The sequence below is a fragment of the Canis aureus genome, chromosome 4 (genome assembly GCF_053574225.1).
Source record: "Canis aureus isolate CA01 chromosome 4, VMU_Caureus_v.1.0, whole genome shotgun sequence".
In the NCBI taxonomy this organism is placed as follows: domain Eukaryota; kingdom Metazoa; phylum Chordata; class Mammalia; order Carnivora; family Canidae; genus Canis; species Canis aureus.
The window spans coordinates 75228424-75247190 of NC_135614.1; the positions used below are offsets into that span (position 1 = coordinate 75228424).

The 18767-nt window shown below is 41.3% G+C and overlaps 3 protein-coding genes across 33 annotated transcripts in view; 1 reads left to right on the forward strand and 2 right to left on the reverse strand.

The window, feature by feature from the left end:
• Window positions 1–1475, reverse strand: part of DNAJC21 (DnaJ heat shock protein family (Hsp40) member C21) — a 44117-nt gene extending 42642 nt beyond the window's left edge. For 19 of the 20 annotated variants that reach the window (XR_013378651.1, XR_013378649.1, XR_013378648.1 and 16 more), the window contains exon 1: window positions 1319–1475. Coding sequence is in view for 2 of the 20 variants with exons in the window: in XM_077896253.1 (XP_077752379.1) it covers window positions 1319–1415 (97 nt within the window). In the remaining 18 variants the exon portion in view is untranslated. Of the gene's footprint in view, window positions 1–353; window positions 788–1318 lie in introns of those variants that run through there. The other variant, XM_077896254.1, reaches the window with a different exon arrangement.
• Window positions 1476–1925: 450 nt separating this feature from the next.
• The window catches only part of RAD1 (RAD1 checkpoint DNA exonuclease), a 61148-nt gene continuing 44306 nt past the window's right edge, over window positions 1926–18767 (forward strand). For 5 of the 12 annotated variants that reach the window (XR_013378658.1, XR_013378659.1, XR_013378657.1 and 2 more), the window contains exons 1-3: window positions 5478–5546; window positions 15844–16108; window positions 17395–17503. Coding sequence is in view for 9 of the 12 variants with exons in the window: in XM_077896287.1 (XP_077752413.1) it covers window positions 5503–5546; window positions 15844–16108; window positions 17395–17503 (418 nt within the window). In the remaining 3 variants the exon portion in view is untranslated. Of the gene's footprint in view, window positions 2240–2947; window positions 3130–3898; window positions 4047–4754; window positions 4826–5477; window positions 5547–15310; window positions 15471–15843; window positions 16109–17394; window positions 17504–18767 lie in introns of those variants that run through there. The other 7 variants (XM_077896283.1, XM_077896282.1, XM_077896288.1 and 4 more) reach the window with 7 other exon arrangements.
• Window positions 5094–15222, reverse strand: BRIX1 (biogenesis of ribosomes BRX1). The gene is made up of 10 exons (XM_077896281.1): window positions 14996–15222; window positions 11395–11506; window positions 10030–10073; window positions 8318–8388; window positions 8004–8053; window positions 7793–7866; window positions 7594–7644; window positions 7360–7461; window positions 5742–5870; window positions 5094–5505 (listed from the first exon to the last, which is right to left on the reverse strand). The coding sequence occupies exons 1-10, from the start codon at window positions 15152–15154 to the stop codon at window positions 5236–5238; spliced, it is 1062 nt and encodes a 353-aa protein (XP_077752407.1). The 5' UTR covers window positions 15155–15222; the 3' UTR covers window positions 5094–5235.

Genomic DNA, 18767 nt, shown 5'->3' on the forward strand with positions numbered 1-18767 from the left:
TGATGAACACCCTTATTACTCTAAGAATATGGTTCAATACTCTTTAGAATTATTCATTTTGGATTTAATTAATTTTGACTTCCTGCTGTGATGAATGTTTAGCTTGCTTACTTTCTTCCTTTCCAATATATATTTAAGTTCCTCCGTTGGTGATCATTACTCTAAGTAACAAATCCATACCTTTATTTCTTGTTCAACCCCAGACATTACCCTTTGACCATTTGGGTCCCAAGCCCCTCCTTCAGCTCTTCTCTCAACACATATTTTCAGATTTCCAATAAATACTGTCCTCAAACTGCCCCTGGACCATCTCTGGTCCACCATGATGCTGTTGCCTCTACTTTTAAGCTTACCTTTCCCAGTTCCATTCCTCTAGGATCCAGCATAAATCTAGGCTCCTCTGCCAAGGGGAAGCCTCACTGCCTCTCAGGACACAGTGAAAAAACTTCGTCCCCAGAATGCCTGGGGCATTTGTTAGTTGTTCTACGAATCCAACTACCAATTGTGTGTGTTGTGCTGTTTTGTTTGCACTTGTATTTAAGATTTCACGGCTTAGGTACAGCATGTTTTCCCAGCAAGACTCTTGGGATCTCTAAGCACTTCAGAATCTTCCTCTGGTGCCTTGTATATACTGGAGGTTCTAGCGCTAATACGTAAACCTCTCAGAAGCCTCAAAAAGCTGAGGTTCAACGACAGCCCTTAGTTTCCCAGTCCGAAACCTCCCAGGAGCCTGACCTACCACCAAATAAAACATCCAAAGGAAGCGTACTTCTAAGTACACGGGCAAGCTTCGCGAGGGAAGCCACCGCCTTAGAAGTCTCGGTCTGCAGGACACCCGAGGGGAGTCCGGGTCTGAATTTCAACGGCTTACCGGGAAAGGAGTCGGGGCGGGGGGGGGGGGGGGCACAGCTACTTAACAGACAGCCTGGATTTCAGTAAGCGGCCAGGCTTCACGCCTGGGCAGCCGGGATTCGGCGATGAAGCTACGGGCAGCTACGGGCAGCTACGGGCAGCTACGGGCAGCTAGGCGGCCGGGACCAGGCGCTCGGGGCCCCGGCCCCCGGGAGGAGCGGGGAAGGCGCTAGAAGGCGCTGCGGGCTGCGGGCGCGGGGCGGCCGGGAGGGGCCGCGGGCGCGGGGGCTCCGGGGCAGCCGGGCCGAGGATGCGGCGGGCGGCGGGCGGCGGGCGGCGGCAAGGGCTCTGCGCGGCGGCACCTGGCCCGAGCCCGAGCCCGCGGGAGGTCGGGGCCGCCCAGGGCCCCGCAGTTATTCGGGCTGCGAGGGCTGCGAGGGGTGGCGGGGGCCCGGCTCGTAGTTACCCGGGTGCCATTTCAGGGCCAGCTTCCGATAGGCCTTCTTGAGCTCCTCCTCGCTGGCGTCGCGCCGCACCCCCAGCGCTTCGTAGTGACACTTCATCGCCGGGCCGGGCAGGGCGCCGGGGCCGGGGCCGGGGCCGGGGCCGGGGCCGGGGCCGGGGCCCGGGGCGGGGCGGGGGCCCGGGCCCGGGCCGAAGGGGCGGCGGCGGCGGCGGCGGCGGCGGCGCTGCTGGGCCTCCTCGGCAGCGGAAGCCCAGCGCCCGCACCGGGCCAGCCAGCGAGCGCGGCGGCGGCGGCGGCAGCGGCGCGGGGCGGCGGAGGCGCGCGACGGCCACAGGCGGCGCGGGCTGCGGCAGGCGGGCGCGCGGAGGGGGCGGCGCCGGCGGCCGCGGCTCCGCATGGGCTGGGGGCGGGCCCGGTTCCCGGAAGGCTGCGCGAGGCGGAGGCGGGGCCCGGACAGGTGGGAGGCGGGGCCTGGATAGGCGGGAGGCGGGGCCCGGCCGGGCGGGAGGCGGGGCCTGGACAGGTGGGGGCGGGGCCCGGACAGGCGGGGGCGGGGCCCGGACGGGGGCGGGGCCCGGACGGGCGGGGGGCGGGGCCGCGGCGGGCGTCATAGTGAGCGGCACAGTGGGCCGTCTGTGTAAGGAGCGCCAAGTGGGCAGCCTGCCCGAGGCTGATGGGGAGTCTGATGGGAGATTCTGGAAAACACCTTGTTTTCTGAAGATAATTTCTCAGTGGAGCCCCGTTTTTAGAGGAGGCAACTCGGACTCCAAGTAGTCGAGTGGTTCGTTCAGGCCTCCCCAACTGCTCAATGGCAGGATTCAGGTGGACCCAATACCGGGTGTAACTCTTCAGTTCTCTCCAGCCGCCACTCATCGAGATCTCTAATACTGCTCAATCTGACCAATATGCAGAGAAATAACGGTAAATATGATGGCCTAAATTGGAACAGTGGGAGACAGCATCAACACATTTTTTAAAACATACCAAATGTTTTACCTCCAATATGGGTAAAATTGTGCTAACCCATCCATCCATTCCTCTCTAATCCTAACTTTCTGGTTTCTAATCCTACATTTCCTAGTATTTAACCATTTTTTCCTTGATCTAACTGATAAGAGTATTACAGGATGGGAGATCCCTACAACTGTTCCAAACAATTTGATAAGGTATCAAAATAGTATTCTAATTATCATTTAAATATGTTGGTGAAATATGTACACTAATGTATTTCATTGTAATGTGGAATGTTTACATACATCAGTTGTTAGGTGTCGGTTTCGTCAACCATGCATAAAGAGGTTTGGCTCTATTGCTAACATCTATTGTACAAGGTGGTCCCTCGTTTCCCTAATACTCTGCCCTATCAATCAAGACCAACCAACCCTAAACCTCATCAAGTTTTTCCACACCACTATTCAACCAACTCATATTCAAAATTCATACACCTGCCTCCTTTTCAAAGAAGGAAGATACCACACACCACCTTAGTTTGTAAATCGGCAATGGATAGTTGAGTTTGAATACAGGGCAAAATAGAAACTCTCCCCATTTGAGAATGGCTTTGCGGTAGGAATAAAACGTGGCTAAGAAAATAACTTTTTTCCCCCAACTACATCTGGTTTTGTTTAGGACTTGTGAGTCACCTGCCTTTTTCCTCCTGAGAGAAGAGGGAACTCTTTTTGCCTGTAACATTGTACAGCAACGTAAAGACAATTACACTGGATATAAATTTGTTTAAAGAATTACCTTTGTTAAACGAGTTGGCTTCTAAATGAACATGGACTATAAAGACGAATTCTCATTCAAATGAGGTACTCCTATAAATGACTGTAAAAGGGAAGTAATTTGGGACAGGAAAATATGTAGAAACTGATAATCAAAATTGTAAAAAAAAAAAATCCATGAAAACTCTACAACACACACCTCAGAATATGTTAAAAGTTTGGGTCTTCACTCAAACTCACAACTTGTTGAGCCAGTTTATTTTATAACCTATAATTAACTTCTTGAGATGTGAGTATTTAAATTCAAATCCTGAATTACAGCTTTTCAATGAGGTACTCCTATAAATGACTGTAAAAGGGAAGTAATTTGGGACAGGAAAATATGTAGAAACTGATAATCAAAATTGTAAAAAAAAAAATCCATGAAAACTCTACAACACACACCTCAGAATATGTTAAAAGTTTGGGTCTTCACTCAAACTCACAACTTGTTGAGCCAGTTTATTTTATAACCTATAATTAACTTCTTGAGATGTGAGTATTTAAATTCAAATCCTGAATTACAGCTTTTCATCCTGGGCTATATTCAATTGCTGAAATAAATCAGATTTTTCTCCCCCTGCACTTAACCAGATTTGGTCTTCATTACCAGACACAAGTATTTTAAGTGAACCTCTTAAAAAAAAAAAAAAGTGAACCTCTGAACTGACCTACCTGCTTAATATGAATTGCAAGATAAGTAGCCTAATTTAGACTATTTCAAAATAAAGTGGCCTCATTATACAATCAAGGCCTTTCTTTGAAAAAAATTAAGAAAAAATGAAATATAATAGAAAATCAATTGTTCTGTCTACAGATTTAAAGAACAAAATTAAAATACAAGTGAGGAACCGGGAAAGATGTATAGAATAACTCAGCCATAGAAGAGCTCTTACAAATTAGTAAAAGAGAACTACAAAAACAAGATTAGTAACAAAAGAAAAACTATTATCTTCCCCAAAAAGGTATTCTTTTTTAACTTACCAAACTGACAATGATTATTTCACTGTTGTCAAGTGTCATTATTTCACTGTTGTTTTAAGTATATGAACTCTGACCTCTGGTGAAATACAAAATGTCTTAACATTCGTATCTTTTGACTTGAGTTCCACTTATACGAAACCACAAGGGTGATATAAAATAATTTACGTCAAGAAATGTTTGCTATAAGCACCCATAAGTTAATGACTGAAATATCCCACAATAGGGGATAGATTGTATAGTTACGGCATAGAGTGGAATACTATGCAATTAGTCATGTTCTATAATAAAGACATGGGGAAATGATTAATATGAAATAAGTGGGTCACAGAACAATACACACATGATCCAATCCTGTTATGGATATGTGTATGTAAATCAGTCTGCCTCTTCAGCAGCTACCTGTCCATGGCCGCTAACACCCAGAATCTTGTCTTTCCCTCTTACTAACTAACCTCCAGGATATAAGCTTCCTGCTTTCTGCCTCAAACAGTTCTTTCATCAGGAGAGAAACTCAAATGTTCCAGTACCCTCTAACTACTGTTCCATTTTCCTTCCTCTTAATTATTAACTCAAGCAATTTATACCCACTGCTTCTAAATTAAATTTGTAATCTACAAAATACTTTCAACACATATATTAAATCCTTTGATTCTCTAAACCTAAGAATTTTTATTGTGCTCTTTCTTGAGGTGAGAAAAAAGGATCAGGGATTGCCTTTTCCAAGGCCTCTTGCATTGGTGACTCAGGGACTCCGATCTCAGTAAGATGTTTTTTCTTTCTACCAGTCTATCTGCAGGTTACCGTCCGAAATTATGCTCTCAAAGTGCCTAAAATTCGTTGTTTTACAAGTAGCAAATGACCCAGTAAATCTGTTTCAATTTCAGCTTTGCTAAACCCAAAATTTAAATCCAAGAAATCAAGGCTAAACCTGAAGTATGCTGAATTTTAAGTAATATCAAACTAGCTTTGAAAAGAAAAATAAATTAATTGATGAGTTCTGGTAATATTTAGAAAAACATACACACCACTGAAGCCACGAAGTTTAATTTGGTTTTTCTGTCTTAAATGCCACACTAATGAGATGTAAGGTAGTCCTGGATAATAAAACCGTATTTACACACTGAATACAAAATAAATATAAAATTACTGAAAAGTTAGTTATCCACTGATTCATTTTGCACTGCCACTGTTCATCTTCTGTTTCATTTTTCTTTGCCTTTTGTAAATCCTTTTCTTTCTTGCCTTCAAATCCACTTTTGGCTCTGGTTTAACCCACTGTATTTCTATCGGCTTTTCATCAGCTGGTATAACAAAAACATCAGCAGTGGGATCGTGTGGAAGAATAGTCTTTGGTTCTTTCTTTTTCATTTTCTGTGCATCTTTCACTTGTTGTTTCTCTTTGTATTTTGCAGCTGTGATGGATCTTATGATACGCCGATGCTAAAAACAAAAAAAAATATCAGATGCATTCCAAATATATGGTGAGAACATTCACTTACACATTTTTCCCCCTTCATTCTTGTCATTAAAAAAAGTAGTAATTTGCAAAAATGTGTGCAGAAAACAACAACAACAACAACAAATTTAGTTTCATACTTAACAGAAATCGCTTGACAGAATCATTCTGGCCAGAGTTCTGGGCATTGAGGGACCACCAAACAGCAAAAATAGCTTACCATGTTTGGTGACTGGTAGTTAGGATTTTCATATAAAGTTGGTCCTCCAAAACTTCCCTGGAAAATCTTTATGAGATTTAAGACAAAACGAGGTCCTATTTCTACAAGAGCAGCATCTTCTTCTATGATCTTTAATAAAAAGGAAACATTTCATTTTGGTTTGGATATATTGTTCCTCAAAGATACACTGGTTATAACCTCATCACAACTATGCCCCAAAGAAGTGAGAACCAATTAAATTAAGGTGAAAGTGAAACCTGCCAAGTGCCAAATTCTCACTATTTTCTGAAATAAATTACTAGTTATAGATAATTGTCACGGGAAAATTACTGTTTTTCTCAGTGTTTCTTTTCAAATTGAGTAATTCCAGTTTGGTCCTTATCTTGCTTCTTACAGTGCACATATTCTTGAAAAACTGTGGTTAAATTCATTTTTAAAACTGCGACCACAGTAACAAAATGTATTAAAGTAACCTGTGGAGAACCTTTTTAAAATTTAAGTCAACCCCTAAATTGTGTTTATACATCTAATTCACATTATGTTAAAAGGTATATAAAAGGATACCTGGCCCAATTTATTCGTGAATTAAAGGCAATTTCTGAATTCAAAATACTAGCAATGTTGGTTCATGTATGCCTGCCCTCAGAGGCTAAGGGGATATGTTCAACTCACGTTGCAGGGTGTCCAACATACTACCACGTGCAGGAATGAGCCCAGATTACTTCATATGTTGTCTGAAACTGTCTTGCTGTTCTTTCCACTTCTCTACCTTTCTGATTTATTATCCTGCCGAACTCCTGCTTCAAATTTCCAGAATCACCTCTCCTCCTAAATGAGTCACCATGACTCATCTTAGAATTCTCAGTAAATGCATTCTATAGGGATCATGTTTTTCTAAGTCCTAACAATGTCCACTCCCAGATTCCCACCTCTTTGGAGAAACTTTTATTTAGCTAAACATATATAGTTGCTTTTTCTTTTTAAGATTTTTTTTTTTTTCTTTTTTTATTCATGACAGACATAGAGAGAGAGGCAGAGACACAGGCAGAGGGAGAAGCAGGCTCCATGCCGGAAGCCTGACGCGGGACTTGATCCCGGGACTCCAGGATCGCGCCCTGGGCCAAAGGCAGGCACTAAACCACTGAGCCACCTAGGGATCCCCAACATAGTTGCTTTTTAGAAAACCCTTACTCCATACCAACATAGCCTAGAAATAAGTAAGTAGAGAAGTAGTTAAAGTATGAGACAGTTGTTAATTGCTATAAGTCTATGAGGGCAAAAAGCTATTTAAAACAAAGGAAATAAATAGGGGGATCCCTGGGTGGCTCAGCGGTTTAGCGCCTGCCTTTGGCCCAGAGCACGATCCTGGAGTCCCGGGATTGAGTCCCACATCGGGCTCCTCGCAGGGAGCCTGCTTCTCCCTCTGCCGGTGTGTCTGCCTCTCTCTCTGGGTCTCTCATGAATAAATAAATAAAATCTTTAATTAATAAATAAATAAATAAATAAATAAATAAATAAATAAATAAACAAAACAAAGGAAATAATTATTTGCATTTTCTACAAATTCTATATAATCTACTTCATTTCAAAGTGTAATTAAAAATTAATTAAAGCTAACCTGAAAGTTCCGAAACCATATCCTATTATCCAAAATGGTGAAAGTAAACACATGGTCCACAAATGGTTGGCTTTTGGGATGATACCGTGGTGTACTAAAGATCTAGTTAAAAAAAAAAAAAAGATATGTTAATTTCTTATTCTACCACATATCATGTATGTTTCAGATAGCTAATTAACAAAAAGTCCAGAGATACTCCTGTTATTAAAAATACTTTCTAGAAAAGATATTTACCTGAATTAAGAGTTCTTTTAACAAAGCATAATGTGGTAATTCATCAAAAGCCTACAAAAATAAAGTGAACATATTATTTGACAACAGTGTCTTAAAATTGTATTTTTAAATTTTAACTAACTGAACTACACAAGCATGTCCACTAAACAACTATGCAGAGTAAGAAAATTAGACCTCACACACTAAATGAGAAACTTACTGGGTCAAATGACAAAAGGGGCCGAGAACCTTTCAAACAGTTTCCAGTCATCTTTAGCTCAGCTAGGGTATGAACTAGAAAAAAATATAACAAAAGTAGCTATAACTTTGGCACAATTATCCCAAAAGCATGATTTTCAATTTTGTCATAAAAAATTTTTAAACTAAAAAAAAAAAAAAAAAAAAAAAAAAATTAAATTGAGTCAACTTACTGTTTTGAACAAGGAATTTAGCAGATGGTCCATGAGGTGAATTTGAAAGCCTGAGAAACATGAAATTGTTCAACTAAATAGAATTTAGAATATAGTAAACTACTTCACAGTTTAAAAGACATTATGCTGTGCTTATAACATCCATATATTAAATTTTCTTTAAAGGTTTCAACTTTTGTGAAATCAAATGACTTTGCTTCATCCCCTGGCCCGATCTTTTAACATAGAAGACTGAAAGCAGTCTGCAACCTAAGAGATACAAATAAGTCCATTTACAAGAACAGTTCTACCTAAGTCTCAATACATTCTCTTACCACATATAGAGATCCTGCTTTTTCTTAGCTTCAAAATAGATACATTTATTGCAGTTTTTCATTTCACAAACCTAAACAAAGTATAGAAACATGAAATAGATAATAAAAATGAGAACCAAAGCATTAATATCTAGATTCCCCCAAAAATACTTAAGCAAGTTAATAGGCTACAAAGGCCTAAATCTAGGTAAATTCACAAAAGGAAACATTTAAAATCCCTCTTAGGTATTCTAAGGCAAACTAGACACTCTGGCTTTTCTTCTGTTCACTGGGAACCCTATCTCCCACCATACTCCCATGTACAACCTACAAAGAGTAAAAAAGGATGCCTTAGGGATAAAGCACACTACATTTAGCCTCACCAATCTTAGGACACACAGTCCTTCAAGAATCAACTACATCCATTATAATGGTTATTTTTATTTCTAACTCTTTAGTGTTCTGATTTTTAAGCTTAAGAAATTTAAGATTTTTCTTCCTAATCTATACTATCATTTCTTGATTTCACTTCTGTGAAATCACTAAGGGATGAAAGGCAAAAGTTAGAAAACCTATTTAAGTTGAATTAAACTTCTACATCTTGACAGTTTATATTACTGTAATATTCCTAAAGTAATATAGCATTCATCAACTCTCAACTACTTGTGACTTTAAACCTAACAACTTTAAAAAACTCTTAGGTCCACTGCTTTTGTTTCTTATTGGATTTAGAACAACCAACACTTATTGGTTGTTTTCTAGTTTAGCCTCAGTTGCTGGAAACTCAGACCCTGTGTTTTTCACTTATCTTCACTTGAAATCATACTTGTTTGCGGACTAAATCCCCCATAGAATATAAGCCCGACTGGACGACAGGGGCATTGTTCTGTTAAAACAGTTTTCACAGCCTTGAAGTAAGGCCATATATAGCACAGGCTCAAAAATTCAAGCTAAATGAATAAAAGAAGCCTTTCTAATAGTGAAAGAAAATGATCTAAAAATACAATTCCTCTAAATTTTTAAAAGTTGGCTTTAAAATATAAGTTTAGGGGCACCTGGATGGCATAGTTGGTTGAGTGTCTGCCTTCGGGTCAGGTCATGATCAGGTCCTGGGGTGGAGCCCCACATATTGGGTTCCCTGCTCAGCAGGAGCCTGCTTTTCCCTCTCCCTCTGCCCCTCCCCTGCTGTGCTCTATCTCAAATAAATAAAATCTTAAAAAATAGTAAGAAATAAAAGTTAAGTATCCTCAACAATACTTTAAAAATTAAGAGCAAATACCACGTGTATCACCACTTTCAATACTGGCAAAAACATTTCTAAAATGTGTAGTTTTAAAAATATTTAATGGACTTTTAATTTATTTTGTACGTGTTGGTAGTTTTTAAAATAAGTACCCACTATAAATTTAGCACTGTATTGTACCTGATGAGAAAAAAAAAAATAAAAGAGAAACTTTGTCCTTTAGAAATGTCAATGTTTGGTGACGTAAGACAAATATAAGAATGACCAAGAAATAATTTATACTGAATCACTAAACTGTGAGAGATAGTGAGTATATAAAAATTTATAAGCAAATCATTGAAGAGTTAATAAAATGTCTGAGCTATCTTTTACAAAACAATTTAAAAGTCATTGAATAACTTATTGTATAATGAACATCTTTAGCGTCCCAAAATATTTTTATTCCTAAACAGTGTTCCTATATTTTACTTGAACTACTATCTAAAATTACCTCATTAATGACAAACAATTTGTCTTTACGATCCATTTTTGTATCTAAAAAGAAAAAAAAGAAAGTAAGTAAGAGATTTCAAAGCTACTTCAAACAAATCACACATGCTTTCTAAAAAAGTACTGTTTTTACAATCTTCAGTTTAAGATATTTTATTAATTTTCAAAATTATTAGGCCTAAAAACACATGACCTCTTTAAAAATCTTGTTACTTTTTTTTAATAAAAATGACTGAATAGAAAACAGTCCCACAACGGGCTCCCTGCATGGAGCCTGCTTCTCCCTCTGCCTGTGTCTCTGCCTCTCTGTCTCTCTTTCATGAATAAATAAAATCTTAATTAAAAAAAAAAGAAAACAGTCCTCAAGAATCATAAACTATGTTCTAAGCAGTGGTCTCCTGTCAACTTTACATGTTCTATAAGTCCCTTTCAAATATGGAAACACTCTTACAAACAGAACACTATGTTCTAGGATTGCAGTTTAAGGAACACTTACTGAAGAAAACTAAAATTTGAACTGAAGAAGATTTATTTCAATTTTGAATCACAGTTGTCAGGAAAATGGATTAAAAAATGGTTTTAGATCACAAAAAAAAAATTAAATCTCTTAGAGATATGAAGATGTAACAGCAGACTTTGAGAAACAGTGGTCTAAGAAACAAAATTATTATCTAGAATTAAAGCCAAAAGCTCCCCTCAACAAAGGCACAAAAACAGCTCTATGATGGTACTGCCGCAGTTCTAACTTAAAACTTCATTTGCCTGAAAGATACACCATCACTAAAAAGAATATTTTGGTATTTAGAAGTAGGCTGAGCCCCACCTTAAAGGTGCTTCAAATCCCACTATGGTCCATTAACTTTTAAATAAGAACAGGTTTTTGTTTTTTTAATGCAGATAGTGGGGGACCTGGATGGTTCAGTGATTAAGAGTATGACTGTCCATCTCAGCATTGTGTGTGAGTTCAAGCCCTGCACTGGGCTTGGGCTCCACTCGGAGTATGGAGCCAACCTTAAAAAAAAAAAAAAAAAAAAAAAGCAGATAGCAATACATAGCAGTCACCAATTACTTGGAAGGACAAACCAGCTTATCACATCTGAGAGCACTACAATGAAGGCATTCCTGGACCTTCAAGAAATGTTTTGATAATAATAGGATACCTGAGAAAGTGAAGGGAATGTTTAATGAATTTTGCAAAGAATTTCTAACAAAATGTGAATTGGAAAAACTTTATCACTGTTCTGAGGCAACAGAGTTCTTTACCTGATAAGGCTGAATAAATGACAAGGTTAAACAACAATTTAAAGTGAGAATATATAGACAAGTTTATAAATAAGAACTTTTAAAGTGTATGATATAAAAGCACCTGCTTTAGAATGAGGCATCAACATTCTCAAATCTTGCATTAAATGTCTTGTTCTGAAATTTATTCCTCTGGAAGAAAAGATGAGAATCCGTTCCTTATTTTTCCACTTGCCCTAAAGAAAAAGAAAATGTTAAAATTTTTAAAGCTCATACTGAACCTACCTTGGTTTTTTAAAGATAGTTTAAAAGTATCTAGTTTTTAAATACTCCATCATCCTCTAATGTATCAAGACTATATCCTTAATTCTGCCTCTCTCTCAGGTGTATAATTCAGGGAACTGAGATGTTTAACTATATATACAATCTTTCCATTTTTTTTTTTTTAAGATTTTATTTATTCATGAGAGAAACAGAGAGAGAGACAAAGGCAGAGACACAAGCAGAGGGAGAAGCAGACTCCATGCAGGGAGCCCGACGTGGGACTGGAGCCCAGGTCTCCAGGATCAGGCCCTGGGCTGAAGGCGACGCTAAACCTCTGAGCCACCCGGACTACCCTCCACTCCTGATTTCAAACAAACTCCTCAGTCAAAATTCCTTTCACAAGAAAACTTTAATATTAATTTAATATTTACTAGATTCCTATCAGGAGTCAGGCACTGTTCTCATATGGGAAAACAGAAAACAAGCAAGCAATAAAAAAGACATGGAGTGGGATGCCTGGGTGGCTCAGTGTTGAGCACCTGCCTTCAGCTCAGGTCATGATCCTGGGGTTCTGGGATACAGTGAGTCCACATCAGGCTCCCCTCACAAAGCCTGCTTCTCCCTCTGTGTCTTTCATGGATAAATAAAACAAAACACAACAAAACAAAACAACAAGGAGGCAAGAATAGTGTGAAACCCTTATTTCAATGCTTTGCCATTTTCATTTTGTCTATTGTATATGACAGATAACAACATGGCAAACCATCATGGCATCATGTGATGATGCAAAAAAGCAAACTTTATTGAAATAAAGTCTTATAGATGAAGTTATATCTATAATTTTATCTTATAGATGAAATTTAGATCCCCTATCTAAAAAAGCAAGCTAAAATAGCCCTTGGTTCTAATAAAATAACACAGCCAATGGAAAAGTTAACTCCTTGTATATAAGGTAAGTAGAGACAAATTAATAATCATAAAAAGCTTCCAGGTAGCAGGCCAAACAATCCTAACAATCTCTCAGTGGTATTCACTGACCATGACTGCCTCCCAGAAATGCTTTCCTTGTCTTTCTTCACTTTTGGTTTTCCTTCTTCCATCTCTCCAAAACCTCCCCTGATGCTATAAAGATATTTCCTGGGCAGCCCCTGTGGCGCAGCGGATTAGTGCCACCTGCAGCCTGGGGTGTGATCCTGGAGACCCGGGATCGAGTCCCATGTCAGGCTTCCTGCATGGAGCCTACTTCTCCCTCTGCCTGTGTCTCTGCCTCTCTCTCTCTCTCTCTGAATAAATAAAAAAATCTTTAAAAAATAAAAATAAAAATAAAGATATTTCCTAGCCTTCTTCTCTTGGTTTCTTCTTCTCTCCAGAAGTGAGTTCTCATAATCATTCCATAGCTTCAACTGTCAAATGTACAGAAATGTAAAGAACTCTCACCACTTTTAATAACCCAAGTATTTGACTTAATACTACCTCAAATTCAACTCTAGAATACTAAACCTTAAACATAGCAAATTTCCTGTTTATTTTTCTAACGATGCAACCATCATTTCCATCCCCCAGGTTTTGAATCATCTATTTGCTCTATTCTCCTGTATCATAAGCACTACCAAATGCTGTCAATTTCTTTCTCAAAAGAACTCTTACTCCATTCCCGTTCACAGTGCCTGAATTCAGATCCTTATCATGTCAAATCTCCTAAATGGCTAGCCTTCCCAGACAGGAGTTTCTCCAATTAAGTTTGGCCAACTAGCACCAGCTTAATTTTTTTTAAAGCACTGTTTCAATCATATCCTTAGCCTCCCAGGATCTTCTAAACAAACTCCAAAGAACATAGCTTTAACACTAGATCCTAAAATACATCTCTATTTTTCCCTCACTAATTGCCCTAAATCAACCCTACCTTTGAGCTAACTGGCTCGTTTTTTCAGATTTTCTGCATTTTTCCTCCGCTTCAATGCTTTTGATCATTTTTTCTTCTTTGCCACTGTATTGTTCCCTCTCATTTTTGAAAACTGAATTCTGAAATTGTGCGCTTACTTTGAGATCCAGCGCCAGGGCTAAATCTCATGATCCCTTACCTGACTTGTCTTAGGGTAAGAGAGTAACCTCTATCTTCTGTACTTCCACAGAATTTCTCATTTTATGACTCATGTCACATATACTATCATATTTCCTTCCAGGTTAAGGGAAGAGTAGCAGCACTTTCAATTTTAATTTGAAAATCTTCTAGAAGTCCAGCTTATTCGTCACAAAAATTAAATCACATTTTCTTCCTCTCAGTTTGCAGATGACAAAGGAGCTCAAAATATGGACGTTAATTAATGTCAGGGCTAGAATTTAAACTCGCCTTTCATTCCTCAGAGCTAACTCCTTTCCTAGTGCTTTCCACCATACACTGTCATTTATCACCTACTACCTGCCAGAGTACTAACTAGGCTAAGGGCCAGGAAAGTTGAAAGAGAACCAAAACAGAAATAAATCAAAGACCATTTCTGCCTCCACAGTATCCAATCTAGGGTAAGGAAAGGAAGGAAGGCCCAACAACTTGTGTTCGCCTTCTTCTGAATACAAACCATAAACTTACATGAATTCTTAGTTTCCTTCGAAACTCCCAACACTATCGGAAGTCACATTCTGGTTTAGCAATCCCAAAGCCAGAGGAGGCCTGACTGCGTACAGCGCTTGACATGTGACAGAAGTGTGAATACAAGGAGAGTTCATTCTATCTAGTCTAGCTTCCAACATCCCTTAAGAGTTAAAAACCTGATCAGACCAGTCAAAATCATTGTCCCTAGGACAGCAAGTCTTCAAAGGACCGCTTAACAAGCTTCAGGATCCCCGACTGACAGTAGCTGACTATGGCGGAAGAGCAAGATAGATAGATTAGATAGATGGATGATGGGTGGGTGAATAGATAGATGGACAGCAACTCTTTAAAGGACCGCTAAACAAGCTTAGACTAGATAGATAGATAGATAGATAGATAGATAGATAGATAGATAGATGATAGATGGATAGATACACCGCAACTCTTTAAAGGACGCTTAACAAGCTTCAGGATCCCCGACTGACAGTAGCTGACTAGATACTGGAAGATTTATACCCGATAGCGAGAAATAACTTTAAAAGGAAAGGTAGTAACACCCCCAAGAAGAAGAAAAAAATGAAGGAGACGACACACCACGGGACGGAACACCCCAAAGGCCGCTTCCCTGCGAACCCCGCAAGAGCTCCGAGGCCCGCCCGCTTCCTCGGCCTTGGCCTCCGCGAGGGCGACCACGTGCACGAGAACCAGCTGTAAGCACCGTGGTCCGTCTGACCGGGAAAGAGAGCCGAGGCCGAGCTCTGGCAACAGACAGGCAACTCCGAAATCAGCAAAGCTCTCACGAGGTTGGCGGCCCCAGGGAAGGCGCCAGAGCCGCAGGCGCTGGTGCAACCCGGAGGTTATCCCTCTCTACCTTGCACACGGGGCCTGGGATACGGCCTCTCTCCTCTTCCTCCGCCTCTTCTGCCACGTCGCCCAGCTTAGCTGGCTGCTTGGAATCTTCTTGGTTCTTTCTCGGTCTCTTGGCCTGAACCGCCAGGCCTCCACGCCGCTTCCTCTTGGCCGCCGCCATCTTGCCCGGTCGCCTTCGGTCTCGGCTTTCCTTCCGGCGCGGCCGCTCGCTCCCCTTTCCGATCTCTATGGTGCTTTGCGCCGGGCCCTGCAGTCCCCCGGCGCGGTGGTAGGCTCTTCCGGTCTCCGGTAGGGCAGGCGCGGCGCTCTAGGCCGCCTCCAGCTCTGTGGTGACGGTGGCCGAGGTGGCCGTCGGGTCTGAAAAGAGCGGCGGGAGCCGAGCGTTTCCTCCCCGGCTGCCCGGGAGGCGCGGCGGGCGGGCCTGCCGGGGGGCCCGGCTGCGGAGGGCTCCCTGGCGCCCGGATCCCGCCACAAAGGTGAGGTTTCCGCGTCCCGGGATCCCGGGACTGGTAAAGAGATGCCGCGTGTGTGCAGGCTGGGGAACGGGGTTGCCTGGGGCCCGCGCTCCATCCCTGTTCCGTTAGGGGCAGAGTTGGGGGGCGGGGAGGCGCGGTTTGGCGCGGAAACTGGTCCCCCGGGAACTGCGGTGCTCACAACTTGCCCTGTGGTGCTGGCCCCTTGCTAGAGGCGGGGAAATCGTAGCTTGGAGGAGTCGTTCCCCCCCCCCCCCCAGAGTCACAGAGAGCCGAAGTGGCAGATGTGGGGTTCAGCCCTTGCCCGGCGGAGTTGGGTGCCCGGGCCGCCTCCGCCCGCCTTGCCTGCCCTGACCCCGAGTCTTGCGGTCCTCAGGGCTTCGCCGACCCGCAGCGGCGCGTGTGGCCACCGGGAGCATCCCCTGCGGCCGCAGGAGCCGAGGGCGATGCCCCTCCTAACCCCACAGACCCAAGAGGACTGCGACTACAGCCTGGTGGCCAGCCTTGACAACGTCAGGCATCTCTCCACTATCCTGAAGGCTATTCATTTCCGAGATCATGCGACGTGTTTCGCCACTAAAAACGGAATCAAGGTTACGGTGGAAAATGCAAAGTGTGTGCAAGCAAATGCTTTTATTCAGGTATGGAAATAGGCGTCTCTCTCATTTCTTCCTTTTTTTTTTTTTTTTTTTTATTCGTAAGAGACACAGAGAGAGGCAAGCTCCATGCAGGGAGCCGGACGTGGGACTCGATCCGGGGTCTCCAGGGTCACGCCCTGGGCTGAAGGCAGGCGCCAAACTGCTGAGCCACCCAGAGATCCCCGAAATAGGCGTCTTTTTTTTTTTTTTTAAGATTTATTTATTTACTTATTCATGATAGAGAGAGAGAGAGAGAGAGAGAGAGGCAGAGACAGAGGTAGAGGGAGAAGCAGGCTCCATGCACCGGGAGCCCGATGCGGGACTCGATCCCGGGTCTCCAGGATCACACCCTGGGCTGAAGGCAGGCGCCAAACTGCTGAGCCACCCAGGGATCCCCGAAATAGGCGTCTTTTTTATTTTTTAAATTAATTTTTGCCTGTTTCTTATAACTTTTTTTTTTTAAAGATTTTATTTATTCATGAGACACACAGGGTGAGAGAGAGAGAGAGGCAGAGATACAGGCAGAGGGAGAAGCAGGCTCCATGCAGGGAGCCTGACATGAGACTCATCCCAGGTCTCGAGGATAACACCCTGGACTGAAGGCGGCGCTAAACCGCTGAGCCACCCAGGCTGCCCCGAAATAGGCGTCTTTTAAGTGATTTGCCAACAGTCCTACAGATGGCAGGTGGCCGCGTTGGGATGAGAACCCAAACATTTGTTTCCAGAGTATATGGTTTTGGCAACTACTTCCCTTTTCCCTTTTATTGGTTATAATCCCTCCTTACAAAGTGATATATGTATGGTTCACATAGGATTTCAAATTTAATCCAACATTTTTTTTAACACTTAAGTGCATAGTGTAACCTCAGATATAGAGGGATAGATAAGACGTGGTTCTTGTCCTCAAAAGAAATTGAAAATCGGTATCACTGATGCATTATCAGATTGTTTGGCTGTTTTCCGAAGGACTTGAGCCCTACTGATGGCCACAGAAATGAGACAAGGGGAAGTCACGTGGGACAATAGTTTAGATCCAAGAACCTAGATGAAGGACCTTTCCTGAAGTTTTGCATGGTACTGAAATCAGTTACACCTTAACTACCGAGTAGTAGTATTCTAACTAATAATAGTTGAAAAAAGTCTTAAGATGTTTTGATCGGTAATCAGAAATTATTTTCATGGGGTTAGCGTAACATTGTTATTTTTAAAACATATAAAGTGAAATCTAGAAACTTTTATGTGAGTTTTCATTAATATGTATACATTTTTATGTTTACGTTTTTTCACAGGCTGGAATATTTCAAGAGTTTATAGTTCAAGAAGAGTCTGTTACTTTTCGAATAAATTTAACTATCCTTTTAGACTGTTTATCTATTTTTGGATCAAGTCCTATGCCAGGTGAACCATTCTATTATCATTATAATGACACAAAAGCATTATACAAATGGTCAGAAAAATACAGGAGAAGTTATTAGAAGTAATAAACAATATCTTAGAAATTGCAAATTTATCATTGGTCATGATCATGGATTTCAACTTCTCACATTAATAGGAAGTATGCTATGTTTTTTTCATATTTACAAAAGTGTTTATAATTTTTTTAATTTACAAAGTTTTAGGGGTTTTATTTCTTTTTTTAGATTTTTTTTTATTTATTCATGAGAGGCAGAGACATAGGCAGAGGGAAGGGAAACGCGGGCTCCCTGTAGGGAGCCGGATGTGGGATTCTATCCCAGGATCCCGGGATCACGCCCTGAGTCAAAGGCAGACACTCAACCACTGAACCAGCCAGGACCCCCCGTTTTAGGGGTTTTAAATTTGAACTGACCAAGAGAAGACTTTGAATGTGTATTATCTTTAACATTGTAAAATATGTATTAAATGGTGTTTTCCCCTAACTTGTTCAGAATTATACAGTTTAGTGGCAGAGAAAAACAGAAACTAATTCTCACACCTAGTTTACTGTGTTAAAAAAGTGTTTGCTTTTATTTCTTTAAGTCCTATTTATAAATTGTCTATTTCCTGAAATGTTTAATTTTAAAATATTTACATGTTTTATTTTTTTTAGGAATAGTGAATTCGGTTGCTATGGATATAAAACTACAAGGAATCCCCAGAAGAATGATTTTATTTCACAGGAAAGGAATATGGAGATTAGCTAGGGAAAATTCAGTTGTGGTTCTTTAGAAAATATATTTTAATTTTGTACTGACAATTCCGTTATTGTTAAGTATACATTTTTCTAATGCAGCATTCCCTAGCTGGTTTTTCATAAAAGCACCTGCCTTCCCCTATTCTTCTTCACTGTAGCTCTCCATCTAGTAAGAGGAAGGAGCTAGAATGTCCCATCCTATTCCTCCTCCTCCGCTAGTGATTTGTAGTGTTAAAACCCACACTACCATTAACCACCTTCTCTTTTTCTCTCAATTTGATCTTAAAGTTTGAGGAAATGTAAATAGTATCTCCCAATAGAAAAGGTTGGAAGGGTCCTTACACAGTAGATACACTGACATTATCAAAGCAGTCTACTGTCGTGCACATTGTACCGTTGAGAAAGAGCATAGTTTATTCTGCAGTAATTCTGTTACTTGCAATATTGGTCCATGTAGATTCTTCATCCTGAAAATTGTAGGTATATAAAATCAATAAGCTATTTCTGAGG